Source organism: Seriola dumerili, unplaced genomic scaffold, assembly GCF_002260705.1.
Source record: "Seriola dumerili isolate Sdu_G_001 unplaced genomic scaffold, Sdu_1.0 BDQW01000191.1, whole genome shotgun sequence".
Classification (NCBI taxonomy): domain Eukaryota; kingdom Metazoa; phylum Chordata; class Actinopteri; order Carangiformes; family Carangidae; genus Seriola; species Seriola dumerili.
This window is the reverse complement of record NW_019174446.1, coordinates 914,029-941,485: the sequence shown is the minus strand read 5'-3', so window position 1 is coordinate 941,485 and position 27,457 is coordinate 914,029. Positions and strand designations below refer to the sequence as shown.

General features: G+C 39.1%; 1 protein-coding gene across 3 annotated transcripts; it reads left to right on the top strand.

Moving 5' to 3' along the window:
- The first annotated feature begins 1,949 nt into the window (after positions 1-1,949).
- LOC111227644 (palmitoyltransferase ZDHHC3-like) lies at positions 1,950-26,980 on the top strand. Of its 3 annotated transcripts, none has more exons than XM_022753233.1 (7): positions 1,950-2,022; positions 4,120-4,531; positions 4,764-4,888; positions 5,508-5,604; positions 5,821-5,902; positions 9,801-9,931; positions 24,779-26,980. In XM_022753233.1, the coding sequence occupies exons 2-7, from the start codon at positions 4,190-4,192 to the stop codon at positions 24,983-24,985; spliced, it is 984 nt and encodes a 327-aa protein (XP_022608954.1). In that variant the 5' UTR covers positions 1,950-2,022; positions 4,120-4,189; the 3' UTR covers positions 24,986-26,980. The 3 variants fall into 3 exon arrangements, with proteins under 3 accessions (XP_022608954.1, XP_022608953.1, XP_022608955.1); XM_022753232.1 differs by having other exon boundaries at positions 1,966-2,137; XM_022753234.1 differs by lacking the exon at positions 24,779-26,980 and adding an exon at positions 16,370-16,853 and having other exon boundaries at positions 1,966-2,137.
- Positions 26,981-27,457: the final 477 nt, after the last annotated feature.

The window sequence follows — 27,457 nt, the reverse complement described above, 5'->3', positions numbered from 1 at the left end:
GAAACCGCAACATCTTGAATAGGCTGCAGCTCAGAATACTGTATATGCTGAGAGGCCAGGCACAATGAGTCTCAGAGGCATACAGAAATAGTTGTCTGTATGGCACTGCCCTCTAGTGATGATGATATTTTAGAGGTGTTGGCTAGAGCGTTCTCTCACTTGACTTCTTTTTTACAGCAATGATTTATTGAACAATGTCAGAATTCGCAAACAAGATATTATCATTATCATCAGTGCAAGTTAATAATGTAAGGTTGGTGACGTTAGGTAGCCAATATGTTTTCATTTTAAATCACAGTGGCTGATAGCTGGTTAGTTTACTACCCACCTACATACTACCACCTCCTCACTGGCAATAAGTCCGATATTTGCACACGATGTGAGCCTCCAGATAGCCCTGCCCCTTCAGCCAATTAAATGCTAGCATGCCTTTATTGGTTGTCTTGGAAACGCAGCCTCTGGGAGGCAACATCGGAATTATCTAATGTGTCTTCACTCCAAACTTTGTGTGAACATGTTCACTCAAATATTGGTAGGGACAATTCTGCCCTCCCAGAATTTTGGTAGGGACAAACTCATGACTATCCAAGGAAAATATGAATGGCTTAACCATTGTCTTGTTTTACCATTTGACCTACTGGAACCAATACAATCGTTTTTCATCCTAAAATCTTAGCATCACAAAACTCCTGCCACTGAACATCACTTTTATTTGTGTGACATCATTGTGTGCATGTTTGAAAGTCAAAGAGACACTGGCTGGCAGGTGTCCATGGGATGTGGCCTGACAAATGAACTGGACCAAGAAAAACAATAAGTGATTCAAGTAAATGTAAATTGTCCAGCCATTACAAATGTTGCATTTTAATAAAGCCATGTTGTCTCTGATCACAAAGTAAGCATTGACAATATCATCTTTAGTTTTCAGGGAAATTAGAGCAGTGTCCCACATTTGCTGAAGGTGTTAACAAAACTGGCACAGTATTTTCAGATGAAGTGGGACACTTTCGAAGCTTGTTTACTGCTGTATTTCAGCAGCATTGTTACCACCAGTATTATGACCCATATTTAAACGTTTTATTTTCCCCAAAGTTTTTGAAACATTAAAGTAGATACTGTAGTTTTATTCAACAGGTGGCTCACAAGCTACCAGTAGCTCACCTCCTGTTTTAGAGTAGCTCACCCAAAGGTTCTGAGAACATAGTCTGAACAAACCATGGATGCATAGTTCAAACTTTAAGCAACACAAAATCACTCAGTAAATCTGCATCAAATGCAACTAAATAAAATACAGTCATTCAACACCAAATCATTATCTGTCAGTTGCCAACATGCAGTGATAACAACTCCTCTGGTAACAGAAGAGTTTTCCAACAAACAGGAAATATGTTGCCGTGGATACAGTGAGTTAAACTGTGGGCCCTGCTTTTTTTTTCAAAGCAGATTTATGGACGTTTATTTGCAATGGTGTAATCATGTCTGTGTGTTCTGTTCTGACTGAATCATGACTCCGATTTTTGACACAAAAATGATGTGACACTGATGTGAGTTTCAGGTGTTTTTGGTACAGAATGTGAGTTTTTGATATTGATATTTGATGACTTGTTAAATTATTTTATTGATCTCATTTGGTTTGGAGATCAGTTTGAGTGTTTTGATACTATATGTTAATAAATGTAACCAGAAATATAAGACACGTAGAGCTCTCAGAGTAGAAAAGGTTGGAGAACCCTGATGAAAGCTATATAAAATCGCTTTTTTAATTGATATGATATTGATATGATAAAATATACCCAACCTTGCTTGCCTTTAAACTAAGTATGTAATAGCTCGGCTAGATAAATAAATAGATAAATTAATAGATCCGCAAATATGTCAAGGAATGTCCTCTGACGTAGCCTTTCTCGGCTCCTCTCTCCTACGTCATTACGTCTTGTTGTTGGTGGAGGGGCGGGTGCAGTGCATCGAGGGGGGCTACAGAGCAGTCGCAGCGAAAGCAGCCGAAGGATGCTCGTCTTTCAGGTGAGATTCTGCGGGAAATAATCATAATTAATCTCAATTAACGGTAGACACACGTTCCTGGGGGTCTACCGCTTTACAGATGAAGGGAAGGACATTGACAGGAATATGCAAACAGGTCAGTAAATGTTCACTCCGACACGTAAGCTAAGCAGCTATCGTAAGCTAAAATGGATAGACGTTAATGTGTGTTAGGTTTGAGTAGGTATATAGGCCTATAAACTACCCAACCGGGCATTAAAGCAGTCTAATGCGGGTTTTACTGAATTTGACATTACCAGCATATTCGTATACTTAACCTGGCTAAAGATTACGCCGCTAGCTTGTTTGACTAGCAACGAAATAGAAACTTTTCATCCATTGGTACAGGGTGAGCTGGAGACCTTGCATGAAAAACCAAATCAGTATACCTACTTTTTTAAATCTGATAATAGTAATAATGTATTTGAATCACATCAAATATCACAGCTTGTTGCACAGAATTTTAAAGGTATGTGAGAATACGGTCTTAAATACGTGTCACAAGGGTATGATGAGCACTCCAGGTCATCCTTCAGTGACCTCTCCATCTACTCAGTGATCTCTCATACAGCTCCAGTTAGTGTGGCACTGAGTCAGACTGCAGAGGCATGCAGCTCTGTCCATGTTTGACCTCTACAGTGACAAGAGCTTCGGAAGACCAACACACCTGCTCAGCTTTCACCTCTAGCTTCCTGTCATAAGATGTCTGTATTAGTATGCCCAGATGGCAAAGTACCCTTGATTGTTCTTACCCTGAAATATCTGACTGACAACTTACTTTGATTTAATACAATTTAATATTAATACAATGTCACTTCAGTATTGAAATGTGTTGTTGTTGCTGCATACTTTTGTACCCTTGTGGACGTGGTGTTGTGCACACTAGTTTATTATTCTTCACGATTTCACCCAATCCAGAAAAATTATGTGTGTGAAACTACAGGGCTGTATTCACAGTGTTATGAATGAACTGTGTTGAGTGAGAGAGGAGACCTTCGCAGCAAACTGCACAAACTAGAAAGGGCGCCCGCTCCGACCCACATGGTGACATGGTGTCATTGATGTGATCGTGCAAATCTTAACATTTTTTTTTTTATTTTTCATTTTTTTGCAAGTGCCCCTGGCCGCCCCCAACAAGCTGCCCATGTTGCCCATATCTAAATCTGCTACTGGATGCATGGTTATATAATTGTGTTCAATGTGAGGAAGTGTCATTTGTAGCACAGACAGGTTTTACTGTAGAACAGGTAAGCTCAGTTTCAGTCAGCATTTCCTGTATCAGATGGTTTTGTCATCATTTACAAATGTGCTTTGTTATGTTCATCATCATTAGCACCTGCACAGGTGCAAAGCTCACAATTACTCGCAATTCATTTGCTTCAAGTTGTGCAAGTTGCAGGTTTTCAAGATGCAAATGTACAAAGAGCTGTTGATAGTTTCTACTCATTGTTTTAAGAAATGAGTTTCATTATTAAAATGTTATGTAGGTCCACTGTGTAGACCTATGAATATTTGCTTATTCAGCTTGGGCTTTGGCAAACTTGATGGAAAACTAGCAATCTGAACAGAGATTGTGGTTAGCATATTGTCAGTGGTTAGCACTGTTGCCTCACAGCAAGAGGGTTGAGACCCGGACCTGGGGCCTTTCTGTGTGGAGTTTGCATGTTCCCCCTGTGCCTGTGTGATAGACTGGGGACTTGTCCAGGGTGTACCCTGCCCTTGCCGAATGTCAGCTGGGATTGGCTCCAACCCCCCCGCGACCCTTTAAAGATAAGCAGTACAGCTAATGCATGAATGAACAGAGAATTTTTTTTCTTAGAAAAATGACTCTAAAAGATTAACCGATGTGCCCATCACAACTTTCCAAATCCCATCCTGATCTCATCAAATTATTTGTTCAACCAACTCTTAAAAACCAGAATGTATTCAGTTAAGAGTAAAAAAAAAAGAGGAGTAAATTCTCAAAGTTAATCAAAGCCATATATTCACCCACAAATAAAATGGTGTTTCCTTCAGAAATTCTCTTGAGAACCAAACTATGGACTCTAACCTGCAACTCTCCTGCTCCTCTCCCCCCAGCATGCGGTGACTGAGGCGTAAAGGCGCAGTGTGTCCGGTGGCGGCAGCAGGCATCTAGCTTAGATGAAGGATGAAGAGCCCAGTGCACAGATGCAGGGATGTAGAGCACGGGCGTGGGCAGGCCGGGGATGGGGCAGGAGTCAACTGCCTACAGACTGAACAACGCATCCCTATCTCCAAAGACGTTATCACTTCCTCCTCGGCCTCCGCCATGTGGTTCATCAGGGACGCCTGCGGCATCGTGTGTGCCATCATCACCTGGATGCTGGTGTTGTATGCTGAGTTTGTAGTGCTGTTTGTAATGCTGCTGCCCTCCAAGAATCTGACATACAGCATTGTGAATGGGACCCTGTTCAACATTCTAGCCTTCCTTGCCCTCGCCTCGCACCTCAGGGCCATGTGCACTGACCCTGTAAGTTGGGCTTTTTGGGGTCATTTATACACACACATTGAAATGAGGTGACAGGCTGTCTTACTTTAACCCTCAATGTCATGCAGAGAAGATTTGGGTCTTATCTTTAAATTGTCCTGAATAATGAACCTGAATTACAGTACATTTAGCCTCTGCCTATTTATTTCATTGTGATAATTGATGAGCTGGAAATGACTTAAGTCGTCTTCTGTGTTATGATGTTTCCTACCAGGGGGCAGTTCCAAAAGGGAATGCTACTAAGGAATACATAGAAAGCCTTCAGCTGAAACCAGGGCAGGTGGTATACAAATGTCCCAAGTGCTGCAGCATCAAGCCTGACCGAGCACACCACTGCAGGTAGGGCAAAAAGGATATGAAATTCTCACTGTGTACAGGTTGATGCTGTGTGTTTATATGGGTAGTTTGCTCCTCATACATGCAAAACCTCAATGTCATTCTATTAATTCTGTCTCACTCACACACACATTTTTTTTGTCTTTATTCTATTAGATACCCTATGCAGTTATCTCTCATTTTTCTCTCACATGTTTGTTGTATCTTCTGTTATGTGTTTGCTCCAATCTATCTCATTATTGTTACATTTGTCTTCAATTGTTTTGTGTCACTTAATGAAGTAAGAAAAAAAAGGATAACACTGTCGGTAATGTAGTGACAAGTCTCACACTCATCTTTAATAATTAGCTAATCGTTTAAAATCATCATCACTTTGCAGTGTATGTAACAGCAGCGTAAAAGAAACTTCTGAAATTCAGAAAACCCAATCCCATGCTTAAAGCTGCAGTGTTTTTGTAGAGAAAAAGGAAGACTATTATAATACATATTAGCTTCAGTTCATTTGTGAAATTGCTCCTCCCCAGAATGTGATGCCTTTCACTTTCTACTAATGTTGTCCCTTGCTACGGTTGGTGCAGTATCCTTTTTTCCTTCACGTGTAACTTGCTCGTCTCTCTCACAGTGTTTGCAAACGCTGCATACGGAAGATGGACCACCACTGCCCCTGGGTCAATAACTGTGTTGGGGAGAACAATCAAAAGTACTTTGTGCTTTTCACAGTAAGTTCACTGCAACAATGAGTTTCTTATAATATATGCTGACCAAAACATAGCATTAGATTATAAACTGAAGAAGGCTGCCAAAGACCAAGTTTCGGCCTTTGACAGTAAGAAGTTGCCCTAACATGACCTCTCTGTTTGCAGTTGGTGTATGTGGTGAATTGTCCTTCATTGTGTCCTCTTTTTTCATTGTTTTTTTTTTTTTTTTTAACCTAGATGTACATTGCACTCATCTCTCTTCACGCTCTCGTCATGGTGGTCTTCCATTTCCTCTACTGCTTTGAAGATGATTGGACAAGTGAGTGTTTTTTAAAGCTCCATAGCCCTCAATGTCCTTCACTCTTAAAAAGAGGGAAAGAAAAAAAGGCTGTTTTAAGATCTAAGAACGGACATTGCATTTCACTGTAACTTTCTCAGAATTTTTTATATTGTGGTGCAAATTAATATAATTAACATAAAACAATATATAAAGCTTTGATTTTGTTAAAACCAAGATTTCTCTCAGGAAAATTGTCTAAGAAAAGGTGATAGTAATAGTGGAAGCAACCATCCTTGGGGGTTGTAGACACTTTTTATTTGGAATTTTTACAGCTGTAAATTAAATGAACATAATTCAATATATCAGCGTTTCTGAAATTAAGCAAGGAATCATGAAATATTTTTGTTGAATGAAATGTAATCTAAATTTTTTTACTCATTCAGCAGATTAACACATGTTGTTTTGTTTCTTTCTACATTGGAAATCAAATATTACTCAGAAAGTTTGTTCCGACACTGTCGCAGAAGTTCCCACAAATGTGTTGCACTTCGCAGGTTGGGTTTGCTTTCACCGTCTGTCGAGTTCATTCAAAGCCTGATCTTTAAGAGTAATTCTCCAGATTTCATTTGTCAAAGATATACTGAGGTTTTGTTCCCAGGCAGACTTAAAAAAGAAAATCAGAACCATCAGTTCACATCCGGCTCATAAAGTTAAGTGAGAGAGTAAGACAACTTTGACAATCATCACCTCCTGAAGTTCAGTATGTTGAGCATTGTTCCATTCAGCTTTGTCAGATACTTTGGATAAGTGCTGTGTCCATGCAGCCAAGGTCATTCATGCACTTACCTTGACATATCCACAATGTCTGGGATCAGCGTGGTTGTTGATAGCTCTCTACATATTTCCGAGCCTCCACCATAGAAACAAGCGCCTTCCGCTCACTGCTGGGATGTGCAGCCATGCTGGATATAGAGGGGATGGCTTAAGTCGTCTTAAAGGACAACAGTATATAATTGGCTTCTTCAAGGGATTTGTTGATAATAAGAATAGAAAATAATTGCATTGTTATACTGTTAATTTAGGAAAAGTAGATTAATAATTTATCCTTTGACCCACCTAGGTTCTCTCCACAGCTATCAAAAATACAGTATTTACAGGTGTGAATGAAATACTCACATTATTGCTGCACTCTAGTGTGCCCTCCCTGTTCCGCTGTAGTTTGACGGAACTGGGTTGCACTAAAAACCTTCATAAGTTGCGTGTGGTTGACGCATCCCCAGACTGAGGCACATACTTGGTCGGCAAGTAAGTTATATTTTCATTATTGTGTCGTGTGGCAATGTGCACTGATACTGGCAGGGTAAACATTTAAAGATCTTTGTGAACCTGTTTTGCTTGTTAATCCTGGTTGCTAATGTGCCAAACTTTATGTTACAGCTTTATTATAGATCACTGTCTTTGACTTCTTCTAGCAGCTTAGTTGTATTTCGATTTTGTTAAAACTGACATATATGTGTGTGATCGGAGGCACATCAGAGCAGTCTACAGAACTAACATTTAATTACAGTTAAAAAAACTAGATGAAATTGTGGTTAAAGATGGAAACAAAGTCTACCACTCATAAAGCAGCAACCCCAGACTTTCATTCTTTTTCCATTGCAATTTCCTGTTGGACTCACTGCCCTTAACTACTCTCTACACATAAAAGGAAATTGTTTTTTTACTTTTCTACATTTTTTGTACAATTTCAGGTTTCCCACCCACAATTAAATCAAATCCCACTGTGGTTGTCCTCAGATGTAAATATCCTGTATGCACTGCTGGCCCTGTGAGTATAGACAATGGCCGGCACAGCACAGGCAATGTAGTTAATGAGCTGTACTAAATAACTAGCAGGATGTTGCACCAACTGATTGTGAATTTGAGAGTGAAGTCAACACTAACTGCTAAAGTTGTAACTAGTTATTTTGACGCTCAACTCCCCACTATAATTAGCTGCAACATCTCTACTTACAGTACAACATAACTAGGTTGAGTCTTATCAAAGAAACTTGCTTTTGCTGTACAATGTTGTCCTTTAATTTTTTTAAATTTTATTTTACAAAGGTGAAGATGACTGTAACACATAATTAGTGTCAGGATTAATAACTTCATTAACATCCCCTCCAAGTTGATGTAAAAATACTTAGTCCACCAATGGGTTGATGTTTTTGTTAAAGACAATCATTTCAGTTCAATTTAATTTTTATAGTGCCAAATTATAATATACATTATCTTAAGGCAAAAACATCAAGGGTAAGGTCAAGACCTACAAGACCATACATTATTATAGAGAGAAGCAGCAGTTCCCATTTTGAATGAATGCATCTTAATAACTTTATTTATACAGCACCTTTTAAAAACAGAGTTTGCAAGGCGCTTTGACAATTGAAGCAATAATAGCAAGAGGCTCAAAGGTAATATAAACAAAAGCAGGACAGAGATAAGGTAAAGTAAAGAGGGAAGACATACAATTCACTTCAATGTAAAAAGGACAATTAGAGAGACTAGATACAGTATAAAAGCACACACACTAAACGCAATGGAAGAACCGTAAAAAGACGATATCACATAAAAGCAAGTCTTGGTAATGGGTCTTGAGAAGTGATTTAAAAGAAGTCACTGACTGCAGGTTGTTCAAAAGTCAAGGGGTCCTGATGGCAAAAGCACAGTCACCTTTAGATTCAAGCCTCGACTTTGGAACGGCCACGAGGCCCTGACCCGGACCCGAGGATCTAAGGCTGCGAGCTGACTCATACAGAGTTAACAGGGACTATAAGCAGCAACGGTTGAACTGACGGCTTTGGCGCCTGTATATATTCCAACATGTTGCCGTAGTAATGGAAATCAAAGACCACTAAGCAACATTTAACTCGGCTACTTCACTTCTTCAGGAAACCGAGGTCGCACTGAACATTGCTACAAATGTCTCTTAAAATGACCCGAGAGCTCTTGATATTTGCTTTAGAGACGATTTAATATCAAATGAGCAGTTTGTATAAATCCGTCTGTTACTTCAGCACCACGGGCAGCGTCATGGTTTCATCAATACACAGAGGATGGCAGGTGAACAACAGTTTGTGCTGACGTCTGAATAAACTGGAAAAATCTGTCAAATTATCAGGTATCTTTAACAAACATACTCAAAATCCATAAAACTACTAACGGTATAATTGAATATAAAGAAAATGACAGTGTCACATATTACAAAAACGTATAATTCTTCTTTCTCCTGCAGCAGACAGCTGGGCTGCGACGGTAGGAAGGTTCGACATAGAATCTAAGTCACTGCGTCACGCTATAGCTTCCCTTCAACCGTCGCTGCTTAAAGTCCCTAACAGTTCTGTTACGTAGTGTGGTGCATGCTTTAAAAGTGATCAGTAAAATCTTAAAACCAGTTCTAAAACGGACAGGGAGCCAGTGAAGATAAGCGAGAATTGGGGTGATGTGATGTCATCTGTTAAAACTTGTTAGAAGCCGCGCTGCTGCATTTTGAAAGAGTTGGAGGCAGGAGAGTGATTTATGGTTTATGCTAGAGAGAAGGGAAACAGTACATTTTTAAGTAATCTTAAAAATTAATGCTCGAGTTTATTCCAAATAAAAGATAACTTTCTCTTTTAAAATGTTTTTTTTGTTGACTAAGCATGAAAAATCAACAAACTGATAAATCGCCATATCCCAAACACTCTACCCATTCCATTAAATTGAAGCAACTTGACAGGTGACTAGTGGATGTACCTGTAGACTGAATTGCTTCAAAGCTTTGCACCCTTACCGTAGTGCTGTTGATTGAACAGTAGAGTACTGTAGTTTCTTTGATTGTAGTGTAGCAGTTCCTCATATGATCCTTCTTCTTTGCCCTTTCACTTCTCTTCCTTCATGTCCCTCCATCCCCCAGAGTGCAGTTCCTTCTCCCCCCCAGCAACAGTCATCCTCCTTATACTCCTGTGCTTTGAGGGTCTCCTCTTCCTCATCTTCACCTCTGTGATGTTCGGCACCCAAGTCCACTCCATCTGTACCGACGAGACTGTAAGTGAACCATTTAGTGACCAACAATCCTCCTCCTATCCTTTTTAACTCACTACTTCCTTCTGCTCTTCAGATTTTCTCCCTGCTGCTTCCACCCTTTGCTTTTTAAACGTTAAACGTCTTTGACCTTCTACTTCTAATTCAAACTTTTACAGCTAAGTGATGCTTCTCCCTCTGCAGCCTGAGGTACAGTGCACTAAGAAAGTATTCAGATTAGGGATGAGCGATATGACTTCAAATCAATATGACTTCTTTTTGTTTGATGTTGTCTTCACTGAAGCCAAAATGTTCCCAAATGACAGACACAGCATTCTTTATAGGTAGAAGCTGCTTGGGTTGAGGCTCAGTGTTTGTGCTTGTGTCATCCATATCACCACTTTGACTGAACACAAGGCAGTATTTTTCACAATTTTCAGTATCAAGTTCACAAACACATTCATTTGGGAAAGTATTAATTGAATTAAGCAGCATGAGCAAGATGAAGTCAGTGAGAGGTTCTAAATGTTGTTTTGCCCAGCCCTAATTCAGAATTTTTTCACATTGTTATTTTGCAGCTTTATGCTAGAAAAAAATCCCTCATCAATCTGTACTCTATACAACATAATGAGAATGAAAACAGAATTGTAGATTTTTTTGCAAATTTATTAAAAAGAAAAAACTGAAATATCACATTGACATACACATCACATAAATATTCAGACCGTTTGCAGTGACACTTGAAATCTAGCTCAGGTGCCTCCCAGTTCTCTTGATCATCAATTGATTTGAAATGATTTGGTAAGGGACACACCTGTCTATAGCTGACAATGCATATTAGAGCAAAAATCAAGCCAGGAGTTAAAAGGAACTGCTTGGAGAGCTCAGTGACAAGATTGGGGAAGGATAAAAAGCTCTTCTGCTGCATTGAAAGTTCCCAAGAAGAACAGTGGTCTCTTTCATTCTTAAATGGAAGAAGTTTAGAACAACCAGGACTCTTCCTAGAGCTGGCCGCCTGGCTTAACAGAGCAATTGGGAGAGAGGGGCTTTGGTAACAGATGTGACCAAGAACCTGATGGTCACTCTGGCTGAACTCCAGCGATCCTGTTTGGAGATGGGAGAAACTTACTGAAGGACACCCAATTGTTCAGTCTTGGTTTCATCACACCAGAGCATCTTGTTTCTCACGGTCTGAGAGTCCTTTAGGTGTTTTTTTTTTTTCAAACTGTCTCTCAGGAGAGGCTCCACCTGTCACTGCCATAAAACCCGCATTGGTGGAGAGCTGCAGTGATGGTCGTCCTTCTGGAAGTTTCTCCCATATCAACACAGGAGCTCAGAGTGACCATCAGGTTCTTGGTCTCCTCTCATTCTCTCTCCCAATTGCTCTGGTAAGCTGGGGCGGCCAGCTGCAGGAAGAGTCCTGGTTGTCCCAAACTTCTTCCATTTAAGAACTATGGAGGTCCTGTCTCTGAGCTCTGCAGCAGCTCCTTCCTCCTCATGGTTTCTGCTCTGATGATTGTCAGCTGTGAGACCTGATATAGACAAGTGTTTGTCTTTACACATCATGTCCAATCAGCTGAGTTTACCACAGGTGGACTCCAGTCAAGGTGTCGAAACATCTCAGAGATGATGCAGAGAAATGGAGTAACCTGAACTAAATTTCAAGTGTCATAATAAAGTGTTCATTGGGTCTGAATACTTATGTCAGTGTGATATTTCAGTTATTCCTTAATAATACAATTGCAAAAAAAGAAAATTGTCATTATGGAGCATTGAGTATAGATTGATGAGGAAATAATGAATTTCTTTGATTTTAGCACACGGCTGCAACATAACAAAATGAGGGGGGTCTGAATACTTTCTGAATGCACTGTAGTAAAAAGTACAATTACCCTCAAGTCTTTATTTTGACCATTAACGTTGGTAACTTCAAATAGTGAGTGCCTCAAATGTAAATGTGTGGTTTCTGTGACTGTGGCATTCACAATGCTGATGGTACGACCAGTGTTTAAAGCAGGGCTTCAGACTGCGACCAGAATGGTCACATATACTTATTTGAGTTCAAATTTCACATGGTCGTGTGCAAGTGCATGATGTTCATTAGGCAGAGGAAACTGATGAGGAGAATGCAGACTGCAGAGAGAGACCAACTGAGCCAGTGAAGAAGAAATAGATCTTTGTGCCACAATGGCTAACGTATTACCTTTGGTTGCAGTACGACAGGAATGCTATGCTGTGTATGTGTTGTAGGCATTGTGGCCCTTCCACTTCCGGCAACTCTAGATTTGTTACTGGGTAAATACAGTTTAAGTTTGAAACTTTTAAGCTGCACAACAACAGTAAAAAATACTAAAACTACAGGGACTAAAGCATCATCTGAAACACTGAGCCCCTCCCCACTTCTTGTCACTGAGTAGGAAAGAGTGATCGCTCAACGGAGGAGAACAAACTGGTCATCAAGTTCAACACTCATACTACACCCCCCCAATGAAATATGTGATTTTAATCATGGTAACAGTCTGTTTCATTTGGTCGCCTATGCACACGCGTCAGCGTTGTGGTTGCCTGCCAGAAACGTCAAAATTGACCTTCTTCTCTAAAACCGTAACATGTCAAAGTAGCACTTAATATGCACTTTTGGTGCACTTCCTTATAGAGTCTCCTTGCACTTATTAAATAGATGTAGTACTTAATACTTACACCAAGGTTTCCTACTGCACTGAAGCATACTGATGTCCTTCACCTGTAAGTCGCTTTGGATAAAAGGTCTCCCAAATGAGTAAATATAAAAATGTAAATCTAGTTTTAAGCTACATATACATTTTACACCTTGGTTGTTTTCAACTATATATTTCAACCAGATTAAGGATTTTAGTCATTGGATGTTCTTACATTATCTGAGAAAAAAGCTGAGTAAATGTTAGATAGCTCAGCTCCCAGCCACTAGAGACGTCCTGTGTCCACCGAAGAGCGTCAGTGAATCACTGATTTTTGACGTGAAACAGTTTTATTCTGTCTTTTCTGCCGGTTTTAATCCCCCGGTCTGCTTGTTATGGAGAGGAGGACACCTCTGTGGATAATTCAGCTCCCTGTAATTGATTTATTTGTGGTGGCCCGCCACAATATTGACATTGACTGCCCCCTATTGATTTTCTTTTTCTTTTTCTTTTTTACTACGTCAAATGGGTAAAACCTTATTTCATTGTTGAACACAAACAAGTTGTCAGAGTCAGATGGGCAGCCAGCTGCAGCACTGGGAGAAATCCCACTGCATCAGTGGCCCATCAAAGAATCCATAAAGTTTTTTCCCTCCCTGTCTGTCTCTTTACTAGCCCTCTCTATATGCCTGTCATTCAGAGTGTGCAGAGCTTTTTTAAGTGATGATTGGTGCAAAAGACTCGGGTTAGCAACCTTTGCCAACACTGCAGAATGTCACCATGTCACATGATATTTAAACTTGCAGGGGAAGGGGATGGGGGGGGGGGGCGTTACGTTAGATTACATCACGTTATGTTAAGGCACGATACGGCACGTTATGTTACCCTATTAGCAAGAGAGGAAGAGGAGTGAACTAGTGTGTCCCGTTTTGCTGTTAATTTAAGCTGATTGATTTTGTATTTCTGAACCTTCAGTTTTAGTTCAGTATCATCATTGTGACGATTATAATAATAAAAAATGAAAATAGACATAAAAAAGACATTTTATTGTTAATGTCTCATTGTATCTCTTTATTGTTGAAGAACACATTAATTGATAAACTTTCATTGCGCCCCTAAATTTCTTTATGCGCTCCTAAATTTTTAAACTGAGGGTCAAGTGATCCTTGCAACAAAAAAAAAGTGAGCGTAGAGCTCTGCTTGAAGGTATATTTTTCTTGTCTGACAATTGCAGTTTCTGTATGAATTCTAATAGATTGTGTAGGACACTTAGTTCTATTTATTAACTCCCTTTGAACTCAAAGTGTAGAGTAGAGCCCAGGGTTTTGCCTTTTGGTCAGGAGTCATTTTGGGTAACTATCCTCATGTGGACTAAGATGTAAAAGATTATGTCAGCTTCCAGTTTCTTCAAAGATGTAAATTCTTTTCAGTGTAATGTAACTCCCATTTTGGCTGGTACAGTATATTTGTGGTATACCAGATCACAAATAATGTGGCTCCTTTTATTTTAGAGGTGAAAAAACTTTAGAATGATAACACAACAGTGAACATGAAAAACTTTTTTTTTTCTCCAGATGTGCTTTATTGCTCAGATCCAGGTCGCTCAGCAATATAGTTCACTTGCAGCCAAAAACAACAGCATGCCTGTTACTACTAACTCTGGGAATGCGTCACATTACATTTATTATTTAACATACATAATGGGGCAGACTACTCCTCCCAAAAAACAAGTCTTTTCACTTTTACTTCCTTTCTGCATGGATCATCATCTGGGGCGGATGATGAGTTTTAACCTGGGTCCTGTGAGCTTTACTCTTACTTCCAGGATTTTCAGATTCAGCTAGAAACACCATAGTAAGTCAATTGCAGAAAGAGTTTGACCAACTCATTGAATTAGCAAGTTAGCTACAGCTGATAAAACCTGCTGACAAGGGTTGTCATTTCAGTTGGTGCCAGCTAAAAAGTAAGAAGCATTTGTCTCCTTTTCTTTTTAAATTAAGGATCTACTGTTTCAAAAATGATGAGTTTTGAGTGGCATATATTTCACTGATGTCACTGTAAATTGAATTTGTACTACACTGGATTTCAAAGCTTGACAGGCATAGCAACAGTAACTAATATCCATTTTATATAGGACACAGACACGATGCAGGTCCACTGAATGTACGTTCATTGTGTTTTGGATTTGGACTTATTTGGACTTCATGTGAGACCACAAATGACACTCTCTGGCTGTCACCGATAGCAGAGACTCCAGTCTGCAGTGTAGCTAAAAAAACAGAGAAATACATAGAATAATAATTACATTGAATAAGATACAAATAAAATTAAATGTAAGTTTTACCTCTTTAGATCCGTTCATATAAGCGCCCCCTCCCCTTCTTGCCCAGATGTTTGAGTTAGTTAAATTATGTAATGTCAGTATCATTAAATTACCCATTCCTATTAGACATGCCACTTTACCAAAACCATACAGGATCTGACAACTGACTACTGCTTAATGTAAAGCAAAACGTGCAGCCAAAGGGTGTAACACATCGAACTTAATGCAGCATCTGCGGGGTTACCACCTGCTTTACACACCCAAGTAATAGTAATACTAACAAGTTAAATTACATTAGTGTCAAGTTACTCAATGAAACACTGAGTTGGTAGGAATTAAATATGAACGATGAATTAGATATTTAACGTAACATTATGTTGCTCCCTCCCATCTGTCGGGTATGGTAGGTAAATATATCCAATGTAAAACACCAGCTTAACACTAGGAGTTTGTAAATTTCCAGCACTGTGCTGTGGGTTTTAATGCGTTGTTTTTCACTTATTAATAACACTGCATAAGAGATGTTCTCAATTTCTTTATTTAGAAAAAGAACACACAAACTGAAAATACTAAATAATGTTGTGATATATTTGCAGACGGAGATCCTGCAGCCTTTGACTCCATTTGTTTTAAAAAGGAAATACTGACATAGATGATTACAGAGGGATTAATTCCAAAGGGAGAGAGAGACTTTTTAATCTTTATTTATTATTTTTACTGTATTATTTGGTTGCTGTATTATTTTTTTGTTTCAAAAGGCAGTAATATATAACACATTAAAATCTCTAAAGAATGCTCATGTGATACAATACATCAGTAGTGTTAATGCATAATAATCATGAAAGTGTGATTATTCCTCAGGCTATATTCATACCATCAAAATCTATAATCGTTGCATCCCTAGTCTGAGCTGCTGGAGGCAGTCTGATGCCATTCTAGTCTGTATGGTGTGTGTGTGTGTGTCTGGGTGTTTGTGTGTGTGTGTGTCTACTGGGTCCATGAGCCACTCAGGACCCCTGCTCTTCCCCCCTCTGATATATTTATGCGCTGTGTGTATTTTTGCTGGAGTGGCTTGCGTTTCTGAAGCGTAAAAATCATTTGTGACTGTAAATAAATGCTTGTAAATATTGAAAGTAAAATTGTATTTTTATTTATACTGTATATTATCTCAACACATCAGAGAGAGAGAGAGAGAGAGAGAGAGAGAGATCAAGGATCTAATGAAAGTGGGAGGGCTTTGACATATTGAGACTGTACAACACCCAGAGGGAAAGTCAACAGAACTCAAGCAGCTCTATTAGTAATCACTCAAAGGCTGAATTACTGGGTTTGTGGCCCAGTTGATTTTCCGAAAAATTTTATTTATTTATTATTGACATGTAGTTCTTTGAAAGAAATTGATATTTTCTTAATCTGGTTTGTGATTACTGAACGGGTCACAGACGCAACACCGACTGAAGTTTGGTTATCTCTCGTTTTCAGGGTATAGAGCAGTTGAAAAAGGAAGAGAGAAGATGGGCTAAAAAAACTAAGTGGATGAACATGAGGGCGGTATTTGGACACCCTTTCTCCTTATTGTGGTTTAGTCCCTTCTCCACCCCTGACCATGGGAAGGCTGAGACATACCAGTATGTGGTGTAAGAGCTCAGCACAGGGGAACGAGGCAGCCGGGTCAAAACCAAAGTGCGAGGCCCAGCCCAGCCCCGCTGAGCAGAGCTATGGCGTTCTGTTGCTCCCAATGCTGAACATGAACTCTATCTCCCACTCTAGCCATGGACAGCTTTTCATCTGCTTTTTGTGTTGCCAAACTAAGTACGCTCTGCGTCATTTTTGTGTTGCCTTGAGTGAGTCAAGTTGCTGAGAAAAAGAAACACTTTGAGTTTGTGAATCCTGTTTGCAAACACTGTGACGAGTCTGTTTTGTTTTTTTCTGATATACTTCTCTTTCTGTTGTATCCGAAGCCTTTTTTTTTTTACTTACTGTCTTTTCTTGCTTTCCCCTTCAAGGGTTATTTCAACTAAATTACAAAAAGAAATCATATTTTATCACCTTTCCCCTGGTAGTTTGTGGTCATGCAGTAGTTACAGTTTAACAGTTCATTCAGAAAGTTTTCAGACCACTTAATTTTTCCCTCATCAATCTTAACTCAATAACTCATACTGACAAAATGAAAACAGAATTTTAGACAATTTTGCAAATTTATTAAAAAGGAAAAACTGATTCAGTATTCAGACCTCCCATTTCTCTGGATCATCTCCGAGATGTTTCTACACCTTGATTGGAGTCCACATGTGGTAAACTCAGCTGATTGGACATGACACACACCTGTCTATATCAGGTCTCACAGCTGACAATGCCAATCAGAGCAGAAACCATGAGGAGGAAAGATCCTGTGTGGAGATGGAGAAACTTCCAGAAGGACGACCATCACTGCAGCAGTCCACCAATCTGGGCTTTATGTTTGTTCCCAACTTATTCCATTTAAGAATGATGGAGGCCACGGTGATCTTGTGAACCTTCAATGCAGTACATTTTTTTGTAGCCTTCCCCTATATCTGAGCCTCGACACAATCATGTGTCTGAGCTCTGCTGGCAGTTTCTTAAACCTCATGGCTTTGTTTTTGCTCTGATCTGCATTGTCAGCTGTGAGACTTTGTATAGACAGTTGTGTGCCTTTCAAAATCATGTCATATCAGAGAAACGGGTGTCAAAGCAAAGGGTCTGAATACTTATGTCAATGTGATATTTCAGTTTTTCCTTTTTAATTCATTTGCAAAAGCTTCTAAAATTCAATTTTCACTTTGTCATTATGGGGTATCCAGTGTAGACCGATTAGGGAAAATTTTTTATTTTTATTTTAGCACAATGGAAAAGAATGGAATTTCCCTTTAGGGCTGCAATTTATGATTATTTTCGTTGTAGATTAATCTCCCAATCTTTTTTGTTTTTTCTTTTTACTTCCATGGAAGACTAAAAAAGCATCAAATAATATCCAGTAACCAGGTCATTGTTTCTGGAAATAGAAGTTGCCTTTAAATTTTTCAGATGTCATTTTTCAAAGCTCAGAAGCACCACAAACAAGATACAACTAGAGGTAAGTAGTAAAATGTGTTTTTGTAATTTGGGTGATTTGACCTTTAAATCTTCTTGCCAGAAGTGTTTCAAACATGGACGATATAAACCTTTTAAATTGTTCCCATCTAGAGTGAAAATAAGGATTGGTTAGGGTTAGATTCAGAGTACTAGTCTCTACAATCAGAGACCTTGTGGGAGCCATTCTGTAAAAGGCCGATCCTTTTAAAAGCTACCAAATACATCACATAAAGGAACAGTTTGCATATTATTGTGGATATTGTGGATTTTTGGTTGATTATCATTGTGAAAATATCTTAAATACACCCAGTTTGGCAAAAAAGTTACTTTTCTGCTAAAAGTCAAGTCCTGGCTTGTTTCACCCCTTCTTCCAATAAGGGATGCACCAATCCCACTTTTTCTCTCCTGATAGCAATTCTGATTCTCAACTCAAAGTATCTGCCGATACAGATTCCCAATTAAAATCAGTGATTTTACACCAGAGTTGACACCCCACTGTGACTGAATGAATAGGTCATAGGTGACTAACATCCCTGATTCTGATGTTGTGCATCAGATTGGTGCATCATTACTTAGAATACCCAGTGTTTATTGTAAATTTGTAAATACTGAGATATTACCCTACCAACCCTCACATTCCAGGCTCTGAAGTATCACTCAAAGAAAACTACATACAAGTCCAAACTGTTGTTGGAGGGGAGAGATTTCTTTTTCTGTAATTTTTGGGGCAAAACAAGCCAGGAGGTTTGTTTGTTCCACCAAACAGACTCAAATTGTCAGCTTGCTTTGGTCTTGGCAAGTTTTGCTGAATCATTCTTATAGTGTTCATTGAGAAAATGAAATGGTTTCAGTCAGTACAAATGTAAACTTCAACAAGGTTGTTAGGATGTTGTTGACAGGCTGTCAGCAACTATATTTTAACATAGAGGGCATTCAGGGAGTAGTCAGACTTTTTCACATTTTGTTATGTTGTAACTTCATGATGAAATCATTTAAATAATTCCCTCATCACTCTACATGCAATACCTCATAAAGACAAACAGGGATAAATACAAATATTCTTAATTTAGGCCCCTAAATTTGGTGGCCAAATTTAATTTTTGATGACCAAATGTAAACTTATAAACCCTGTGTGAACTTTGAACTCTCTCACAGTAGGGTTTTCACCAAGCGGCAACCTTCGGGGCTGAAAAATGAAGCCAACACGGAAGTACCAAAAACTGCAGTTCTCTGAGTGGCCGCTTGGGTCGCTCCAAAAGCGAGTCAGTCCCCATAGACTCCCATGTTAAAATGCCCAACTTTACAACAGAATTAAACATGTTTACAGCCTGGTACAAAAACAGTTTTGGTCTCTTTCTCTTTCTCTAATTTCCTCCATGATAAGTGTACAAACTTTTATATAATTCACTCGTTTAAATTTTAAGTTTAAGTTCTGCATGATTGACAACATGCTGCTTTGAGTGACGGTTGAACTTATGCTTGCCACAAGCCGGCATGCACCAAAGTCTCTGCACCACATGCGCCCCCTCCTTTTTGCCCCTTTTTGGGTTCGGCGGAGTCAGGTACTGGCAAGATGGCGATGGCAGAATGCCCCACTCTGTGCTTCAAAACCCGCTCTTCAGAAACCTATGGGTGACGTCATGGAGACTACGTCTATCTTTATTTACAGTATATAGTTTCCGTACATCCCACAAATATCCCTCTGCCTCGCACACACTCCTTCCCTCCATCCTGGAAAATCAGTGCATGGGCCTCATACGTGAACAGTTGGTGCTTTGCAAGTACTTTTCTTGGTTCTTTGGCCAGTCGCAAGAGTTGAAAACCTGGTCAGCTGCAAGCAAGTCTTAATGAAAATGTCCAACGGCAGTCTGAGGAATGTCTCCATGCTCTGAAGAACTTTCTCTTGTATTCAGCCTTACGTCCTCACGGCTAACCAGTTGCACCCCCTGGAAAACTCCCCCTTGAGACTCTTTGAAAAACGCATCAGGGTGTGGCCCTTACGCCTCTTCTTCCATTCACTCCTGACTCTTTGCTGCCATTTCGTTTTTTCATAGTCCACATTTTGTGTTTCAGGTTGTTCTGTAATGGCGTGAGCAGTTTGAGTAGGAGAGTAAACCCATACTTCAGTAGCACCAACATATCGGTAGCTACTAGCTTGCCCTCGAGGAGCACAGGACTCGTGCAATACTGTTGTGCTAACAGTGACTGTTGTTAATTATTAATCAGAGTTCCATATTTTGAGACTATATCAATATTGGCTGTCCTTCCCTGCATAGGGTGGTGGCTTGAGGATAACTCAAGTATTAATTTAGGTTATTGTTAAATATTTAGTTGACTTCTGATAATAATTGATAAGCTGAGGTCTTCGGTCCTGAGCACTCTGGAGCAGGTTTTCATGTGTATTTTGCTCCATTCAGCTTTCCCTCAACCCTGACCAGACTCCCTGTCCCTGCTGCTGAAACCCCCCAGTCTTGTTTCTCTCAGTCTCAGAGTCCTTAAGCTGCTTTTTAGCAAAGTGACTTCCATGTTTCCTTTACTGAGGAGAGGCTTCTGTCTGGCTGTAAAGCCCAGATCAGTGGAGAGCTGCAGTCATGGTTGTCCCTCTCGAAGTTTCACCCATTTCAACACAGGATCTCTGGAGGTCAGACTATCGGGTTCCGTTCTCCATGATTGGTCAGTTTGGCCAGGGGGCCGGCTCTTGGAACAGTCCTGGTTGTTCCAAAGTTCTTCCATTTACAATGATGGAGGCTACTGTGCTCTTAGGAACTTCAACGCAGCAGAATATTTTTTTTGTAGCCTTCCCTAGACCTGAGCCTCGACAAAGTCCTATCTCTGGGCTCTGCAGCAGTCCCTCAACCTCATGGTTTCTGCTCTGATCTGCATTGTCAGCTGTGAGACCTCATATGTACAGGTCTATGCCTTTCCACTCCAGTCAATTGAATTTGGATTGGACGTGATTTGACTCCAATTAAAGTGTAGAAACATCTCAATGAAGATCAAGAGAAATGGGAGGCACCTGAGCTGAATTTGTGTCATAGTGACGGGTCTAAATACTTATGTCAGTGTGATACTTGAGTTTTTCCTTTTTTTGTATCACTTATCTTCATTGATTCTTAACATTGTACATCACGTTACTAGAGTGGTTTGGATATCTTTCAGGTTTTTCCTTGAAACAACTTTCCCCTCCTTCCCTCCCTCCCAACCCCTCGCCAATGAACTGCCATCAGCTTTTATGACAACAAGATTAATGGTTTACAAAATGATAATACATTACATATAAACATATATCAGCGTGTATATGTGAGTACTTACATACCTGTTAATCAAAATAAATAATAGAATTTTTTTATTTTTTTATAAAAATTGAAAATCATAGTCTTATTAAATTAAAATTTAAGAAATTAGGTAGCAATGAATCCCATATTTTATGAAAAATGACTTTTTTGTTTGATCATGTATGTGAACCTTTCAACTGGTATGCAAGAAGAAAGTTAATTGATCCAAAGACCCCAAAAATGGTCCACACTTTTCCAATGTATTGCAATAAGAAGTTTCTCTTGTAATAGGCAGAGATATACCAACTTACTTCCATGAGTTCTTATGGACAATGCTTTTGGAAAAAGTCCAAGAATACAAATCTCTGGGAGTACAGGGGTCTTTCTGTGGATTTTGTTGGAAATTGTGTTAATTATTATAAATATGTTGTTTAAAATATGTTAAATATTTTAATTATATCTTTCCAAAAATTCAGTGTATATGTGACCCTCCACATGCAGTGGAATAGATAATATTCAGAGTTTTTCCTTTTTAATAAATTTGCAAAATTGTCTAAGATTCTGTTTTCAGTTTGTCATTATGAGGTATTGCGCTAAGATTGATGAGAGAAAAAACAAATTTAAACGATTTTAGCTCAAGGCCGCAACATAAAATGTGAAAAATGTGAAGGGGTCTGAACACTTTCTGTTTGAACACTGTGTTTTTGTCGAAAAGGTTCGGCCTCCCGCAGTAACACCAACGCTCCCTCTGTCTGTGTGCATGATCAGTTGCCAGTGAAACAGGTCTTGTGCTCCGAGCACATGTGGTGTTTTGATGTTGTGAGCGTGCGACAAATTTAATGAACGATGAACTGCTCAAAGAAGGACTCTGACTTGAAAACTGTCTCTGCTGGAGAAAACATCTTAAATCCCACGTGGAGTTAAAGGGCAGCGCTGTATAAAATGTATTTCTCCTGCATACTGGCAGCAGCTGGGTATTAGCTGGACTGTATTTCTGAACTCTTCCAGATTCTTCCAGAACTCTTTGAGGCATTTAACAAAGTATTAACTCAACTTTCACCATAACCACTTACAAAATACACACATTGTATTTATCATTTAAGAGTTTCTCCTGTGTGAACTGCTCTCTGTTCTGCAGTGTGCATTTTATTCTTCTATTCTTTGTTTACATGATATTGTATGTATCCTTCTTGGTATGTGAATGCATGGTACAGATGAAGGCTAGTTTAGTAATGTATGTGAAACACTGCTGGTATGACTGTGCAGAGTGATGGTGGAGATGATTTGTTTTGTTTTTTTACAGAAGTCTTTCTAAATATTCTGAAGATATTTCAGCAGATGTGCAGAGAATAAATACTTCTCAGTTGCAATGCAAAACCTGTGTTTGCTTGCTTTATTTGGATGGAGTCATTTTACTTTGAGTGTGGAGCAATTACTATGGCGAAAAGTCAAATGTTCAGATAATTGGAAAAATGTTTATACTTTCCCTGCATACAGTCCTTTTCTGATTTATCTCTCATGCCCTGCATTGTTAAATTTTCCCTCTGTCCTTGTCTTCCATTCTACTCCCACTATACTGTGTGTAATCTGGTTCTTTCCCATGCAATGTTCTCTCCACACTCATGCATTTGCTTTGGTTGAACTCACTCTGCCAAAAGCTTTCTGAAGCAGACAGCCTTTTATAACCTTGACAGAGGTAAGCTTGCAAACAGAGGTCACATTAGCCGTCCCATCGAGCTTAACACATCCCAAAGCATGCCGATCTCAATCTGAAGGCCAACGTGCACTGTCATTTCTTTTCTTTTTTTTTTTTTTGCTGTTTCAGATTCAACCAAACTTTATGAATGAATGAGTGAGCTCTGTGATGCATGCACTGTTTGTGAACATTTGAAAATCTTTTCCTCTTCCTCAGGTGTTTGTTATTTATTTTCAAAGCGCATGTGAGTAATTTCGTGCAGTGTGTTATTCAATCTTGGGCGTGTTTCTGAGACAAAAGAAGTGAATCAGAGCTGATACCATGCTTGGTAATACAATACTCACATGTCTTATGTACAATGAAAGAGGTATTAGTCACTGTAAAATCAGCTCCTGTCCATGCTGGCTGTAAAGAGTTCCCTTTTCAGCGAGTGTAAGGAATGCGGTATGAAGTAAACAGCCGCTCTGTATACATGAATACATTCCAGATTTTAGCAGAAGTTAACGAGGCTTCAGCAGTCTGAGTTAGACTAATAAAGAGCTATTGTGAAAAAAAAAAAAAAGATCTACAGAATTCTCAAACACCCTGTCCCTGTTGGAGTACATGGCACAGCCTGTTGCGCTTATACATTGAAATTTGAACAGATAATTACAGATCAATTATTTCCAATTTCCAAGTTTGAGCAATGGACGAATAAATTTAGATATAATAAATGAATAAATAAATATTGAATAAAATGGCAGCACTAGTACGTTCCAAAGTTTGTCTTTCCTTGCTCAGATCATGCAGATGCATAATTATGCAATAATGCAGACTATGCAGGTGTTTCGTCTCTTTGCCCATTTATTGGATTCCCTTTTCCTAACCCTAAGCAGAAGGGAGAGAATAGAAAAGTCGTTTGCGTGAGACGTCCTGCCACTCCTACCAGTAGGTCTGCTTTATAACAACACTGATGCATGCAAAACCTGTGGAGAACAGGTGTTTTAAACTTTATTCTGGGGCAAAGTCACCAAAGTCATTCTATAAATTATGTTTTTATGTTTATCATTGACAACTAAACTTTGCCCTGGACCCAACCTTTGTGATAACCTCTGCCTGTGTGGTGCCAGATCATAACTTAACATTAACCTAAACGAACTTAAACCTAAACTAATCCCAGCCAAGATCAGACGTTGCTACAGGAAACGTTGGAAAGGGACCTGGACAAAACAAAGGCAGTAAAACCTTCTAGGGCAAGGATGAAGATAACCATTTCATTTGTCCAACTCAGACTGCTGAAGATTCATATTAGCTTCAGTTTATATTATAGATCCCTTCACCTCCATCTAGTTCCATAGACCTGTTCTGTATGAAAAGCGCACTGAGATAACTTCTGTTATGACTCAGCACTACATGAATAAAATTGACTTCATTTTGTACCTTTAACTGTTCATGTTTAGTGTCAGTTAGAAAATGCAGCTGGCGTTACAGAGTGAGGACTTGATTTTGATTAGATTTTCACTAGGAAGCTTCTTAGCCAAAGTGGACAGAGGGAATGATTACAGCAACAAATAAGTCTTTCAACATACATAAAGCAAGTGAGTATTCAGTATAAAATCTGTACCTAGTATTTCATTTAAATCTCAAGGGTGTTTTTTTTTTAGTTTGGGTAGTTTTACTTGTGTCTGAGAAACTAGCCCAAAAAGCTAAACCATAGTAATGCAGTTTTTTAGCACTGTCATCACCTGTGTGTCATAGTTGTGACTGATAGTTGCATGTAGGTGATTCACATTCGGTCCTTTTGGGCTCGGCTCATTTCACCTCAGAACTTCACTGTGTCTTCTCCAGGGAATCGAGCGTCTGAAGGGAGAGACGGGGAAGTGGGGGAAGGTGCCATGTTGGGAGGCGGTGCAGACGGCGTTTGGAGGCCCGTTCTCTCTGTCCTGGTGCAGCCCCTTCACAGGGCTGAGCTGCAAGAAGAGCCCACCCGAGCACGTCACCATTCCACAGGGGGAGATCATTGAGGAGGACGTCATAGAGATACCACTCAACTAGCTCTGCAGTCTGACAGAGCTTCTACGCAAGCACATTTAATCCCTTTGGAATTTGTGGACAAGAGACATTTCCAAGTTTTTCTACGTAGCAAGAAAACACTTGGACTTGGAATTTATATTTATATATTTTATTTTTTATCTCAAAGACTTCTTATCTACGTGAACATATCACATTCGACACGTCCACTTCTCTCCCAGCGGATTGCAGCCATTTGCAAGGTATACAAGGGAAGCAAACTTCTTGTGAATACATTTACCAAACCTCAGTATCTTGTCCCTTTATAAATGCACTGTCATTGCACACACTGTAAAGAGAATCTAACACTTTGTGGAAATTATCTTTTAATGCTTCACTCACGCTGCCACACCTGCAGTATTTCCCTGAAATCTTTAATATATATAATCAAACTATGTGGTAAAGTAAAGGAGCGGGAAGGATTCAGAGCTCAAGGAGGATGATTGACTTGAAAGCGTCTCAGGAGAACTTCACTAACACAGTAGCACTACTCCGCTGCCTTTCTCTGAGGATTTGAATTCACCTTGTGCCTTATCAGTCTTTTATGAACAAATACTTAAGCATGACACACTTTGTTATTGTTCAATGACCCATCTTCATTCTGTGATCTGTGTCTGGAGTCTTTATTACTCGTGAAAAAAACAGATGGTGACTGACTTCATGTTGATGAGGTTGCTGTGTGATTGGGCGAGCTAGAAAACGGCTGCTAGACAAGGGCTTTTAACTGTAAATGGGTGCTGGATATCATGGGGCCACTCAAGTTTTATCATGTTTACATTATTTCAACAAACTGTTATATCACTGTGTGTGGGTTTCATTTTTTACTTCTAAAATAAATTGGCAGTTCACATGGAAATCTGAATATTACAAATAGTACCATCTGTAAGAGTTTGGCTGTTGTAACAATCATCAAAGAAACAGAATTGATTGAATTTTTACAAACTCAGCTGCAGTTTTATAGCTCAAAGGGTATTTACAGTAAAATCCAAAAAGTTAGAAGGATCAAGCAAGACATTATTCATACAGCACATTTAATTCCAGGTGGAAGCACAATGTGCTGCACAAAGCCTGAGTTATCAAGGAGGTTGCAACAACAAAAACTATGTGGATAGAGTGAAGATAAAACATTAGACACAAATTAAAATGTGTCAAAAAACACAAATGATGCGAATGAATTAAAAACCAGAAAATAAAATAATTAACACCAACAACCGATCAGTAGGTGTCAAGGTGTGTAAAATAAAACTATAAAAAAGTAGAAATAAAATGTGATTAAAAATGATAAAAAGTCTGAAAAGGCTGCCCTAAGTTGCTGATTTTAGACGGATTGTGATAATAATAATAATAAATAATAATAATAATCAATCTTTATTTATAGAAACCCACGTTACAAAGTGTTTTACACAAGGCAGCAAAATAAATCATGCAGGTCGATTAAGGCAACATTTAAAACAAGCAATCAGAAATACAATTAAAGTGTCTTAGTGCAAATAGACCAAAAGAAGTGTCACCAGCAAGAGATCTGTAAAAATGAATACAACTAAAAATAAAAAGTTGTCAATAAAAAAAATAAATAAAATAAAATAAAATAAAAAATCAGGAAAAGCTCTATGATAAAAGTCTGTTTCAGAAGAGATTTAAAGAGGTCAGCGATCCTGCTGAGCTGATTTCCTCAGGCAGCTCCTTCCAGAGTCTCGGGCTCTGACTGTGAAACTCTGTCACCTCTAGTTTTGAGCTTAGCTACGTGTGACATTCATGGCTGCCAAGAGTAAAACCACTAACTTGCATACTTTATACTGGTGCATAAAAAGTATTCTGCTACCCATATGTTCTTCAAGGGTCTTTTTAATACAGCAAACAGAATTCCTCAACTCAAAAGAATAATTTGTGATTCTGGGGAATTTGGGGACTAGTCATGTCTGTACTGGAGATGCTCTTAACAATTTATTTCCCTGTCAATTAAACGTCAATTTAAATTTAGACTATTTGACTAGTCTAACTAGGATTATCGCCTTGTGGTTATTTCCTCCGCCAACCAGCCAAGCTGCAGGAAATACGGTCACAGTGTTACAGCACTGAGTAATGACCAGAAGTGTTCTTGCAGTACATTATGATGTCAGAGTGAAGTTGACCTTTGACCATTTGGATACAAAATGTCATCACTTCATGTTATCCTTAAGGACATTTGAAACTGTGTCATAATTAGTGAATGAATTTGTGAGTTGTGGCCAAAAACCTGTTTTGTGAGGTCACAGTGTGACCTAAGTCATGAATTTCCCTTTGGGCATTCCTTATATATTACACGACCATTAGATCAACGTGATGTTGAACTTTGACCATCAAAATGTAATCAGTTCATCCTTGGGTCCTAGTGAATGCTTGTGCCAAATTTGAAGATGTTCCATAAAGGTGTTACTGAGATATTGTGTCCACGAGGACGGGATGGACAGACAACCT

Bases quoted from the DNA above. Each gene is read 5' to 3' on its own strand.
- LOC111227644 (XM_022753233.1), top strand. From the start codon at position 4,190: ATGAAGAGCCCAGTGCACAGATGCAGGGATGTAGAGCACGGGCGTGGG. The intron at 4,889-5,507 runs GTAGGGCAAAAA...TCTCTCTCACAG, and splicing joins GACCGAGCACACCACTGCAG to TGTTTGCAAACGCTGCATAC. The intron at 9,932-24,778 runs GTAAGTGAACCA...TGTCTTCTCCAG, and splicing joins CCATCTGTACCGACGAGACT to GGAATCGAGCGTCTGAAGGG.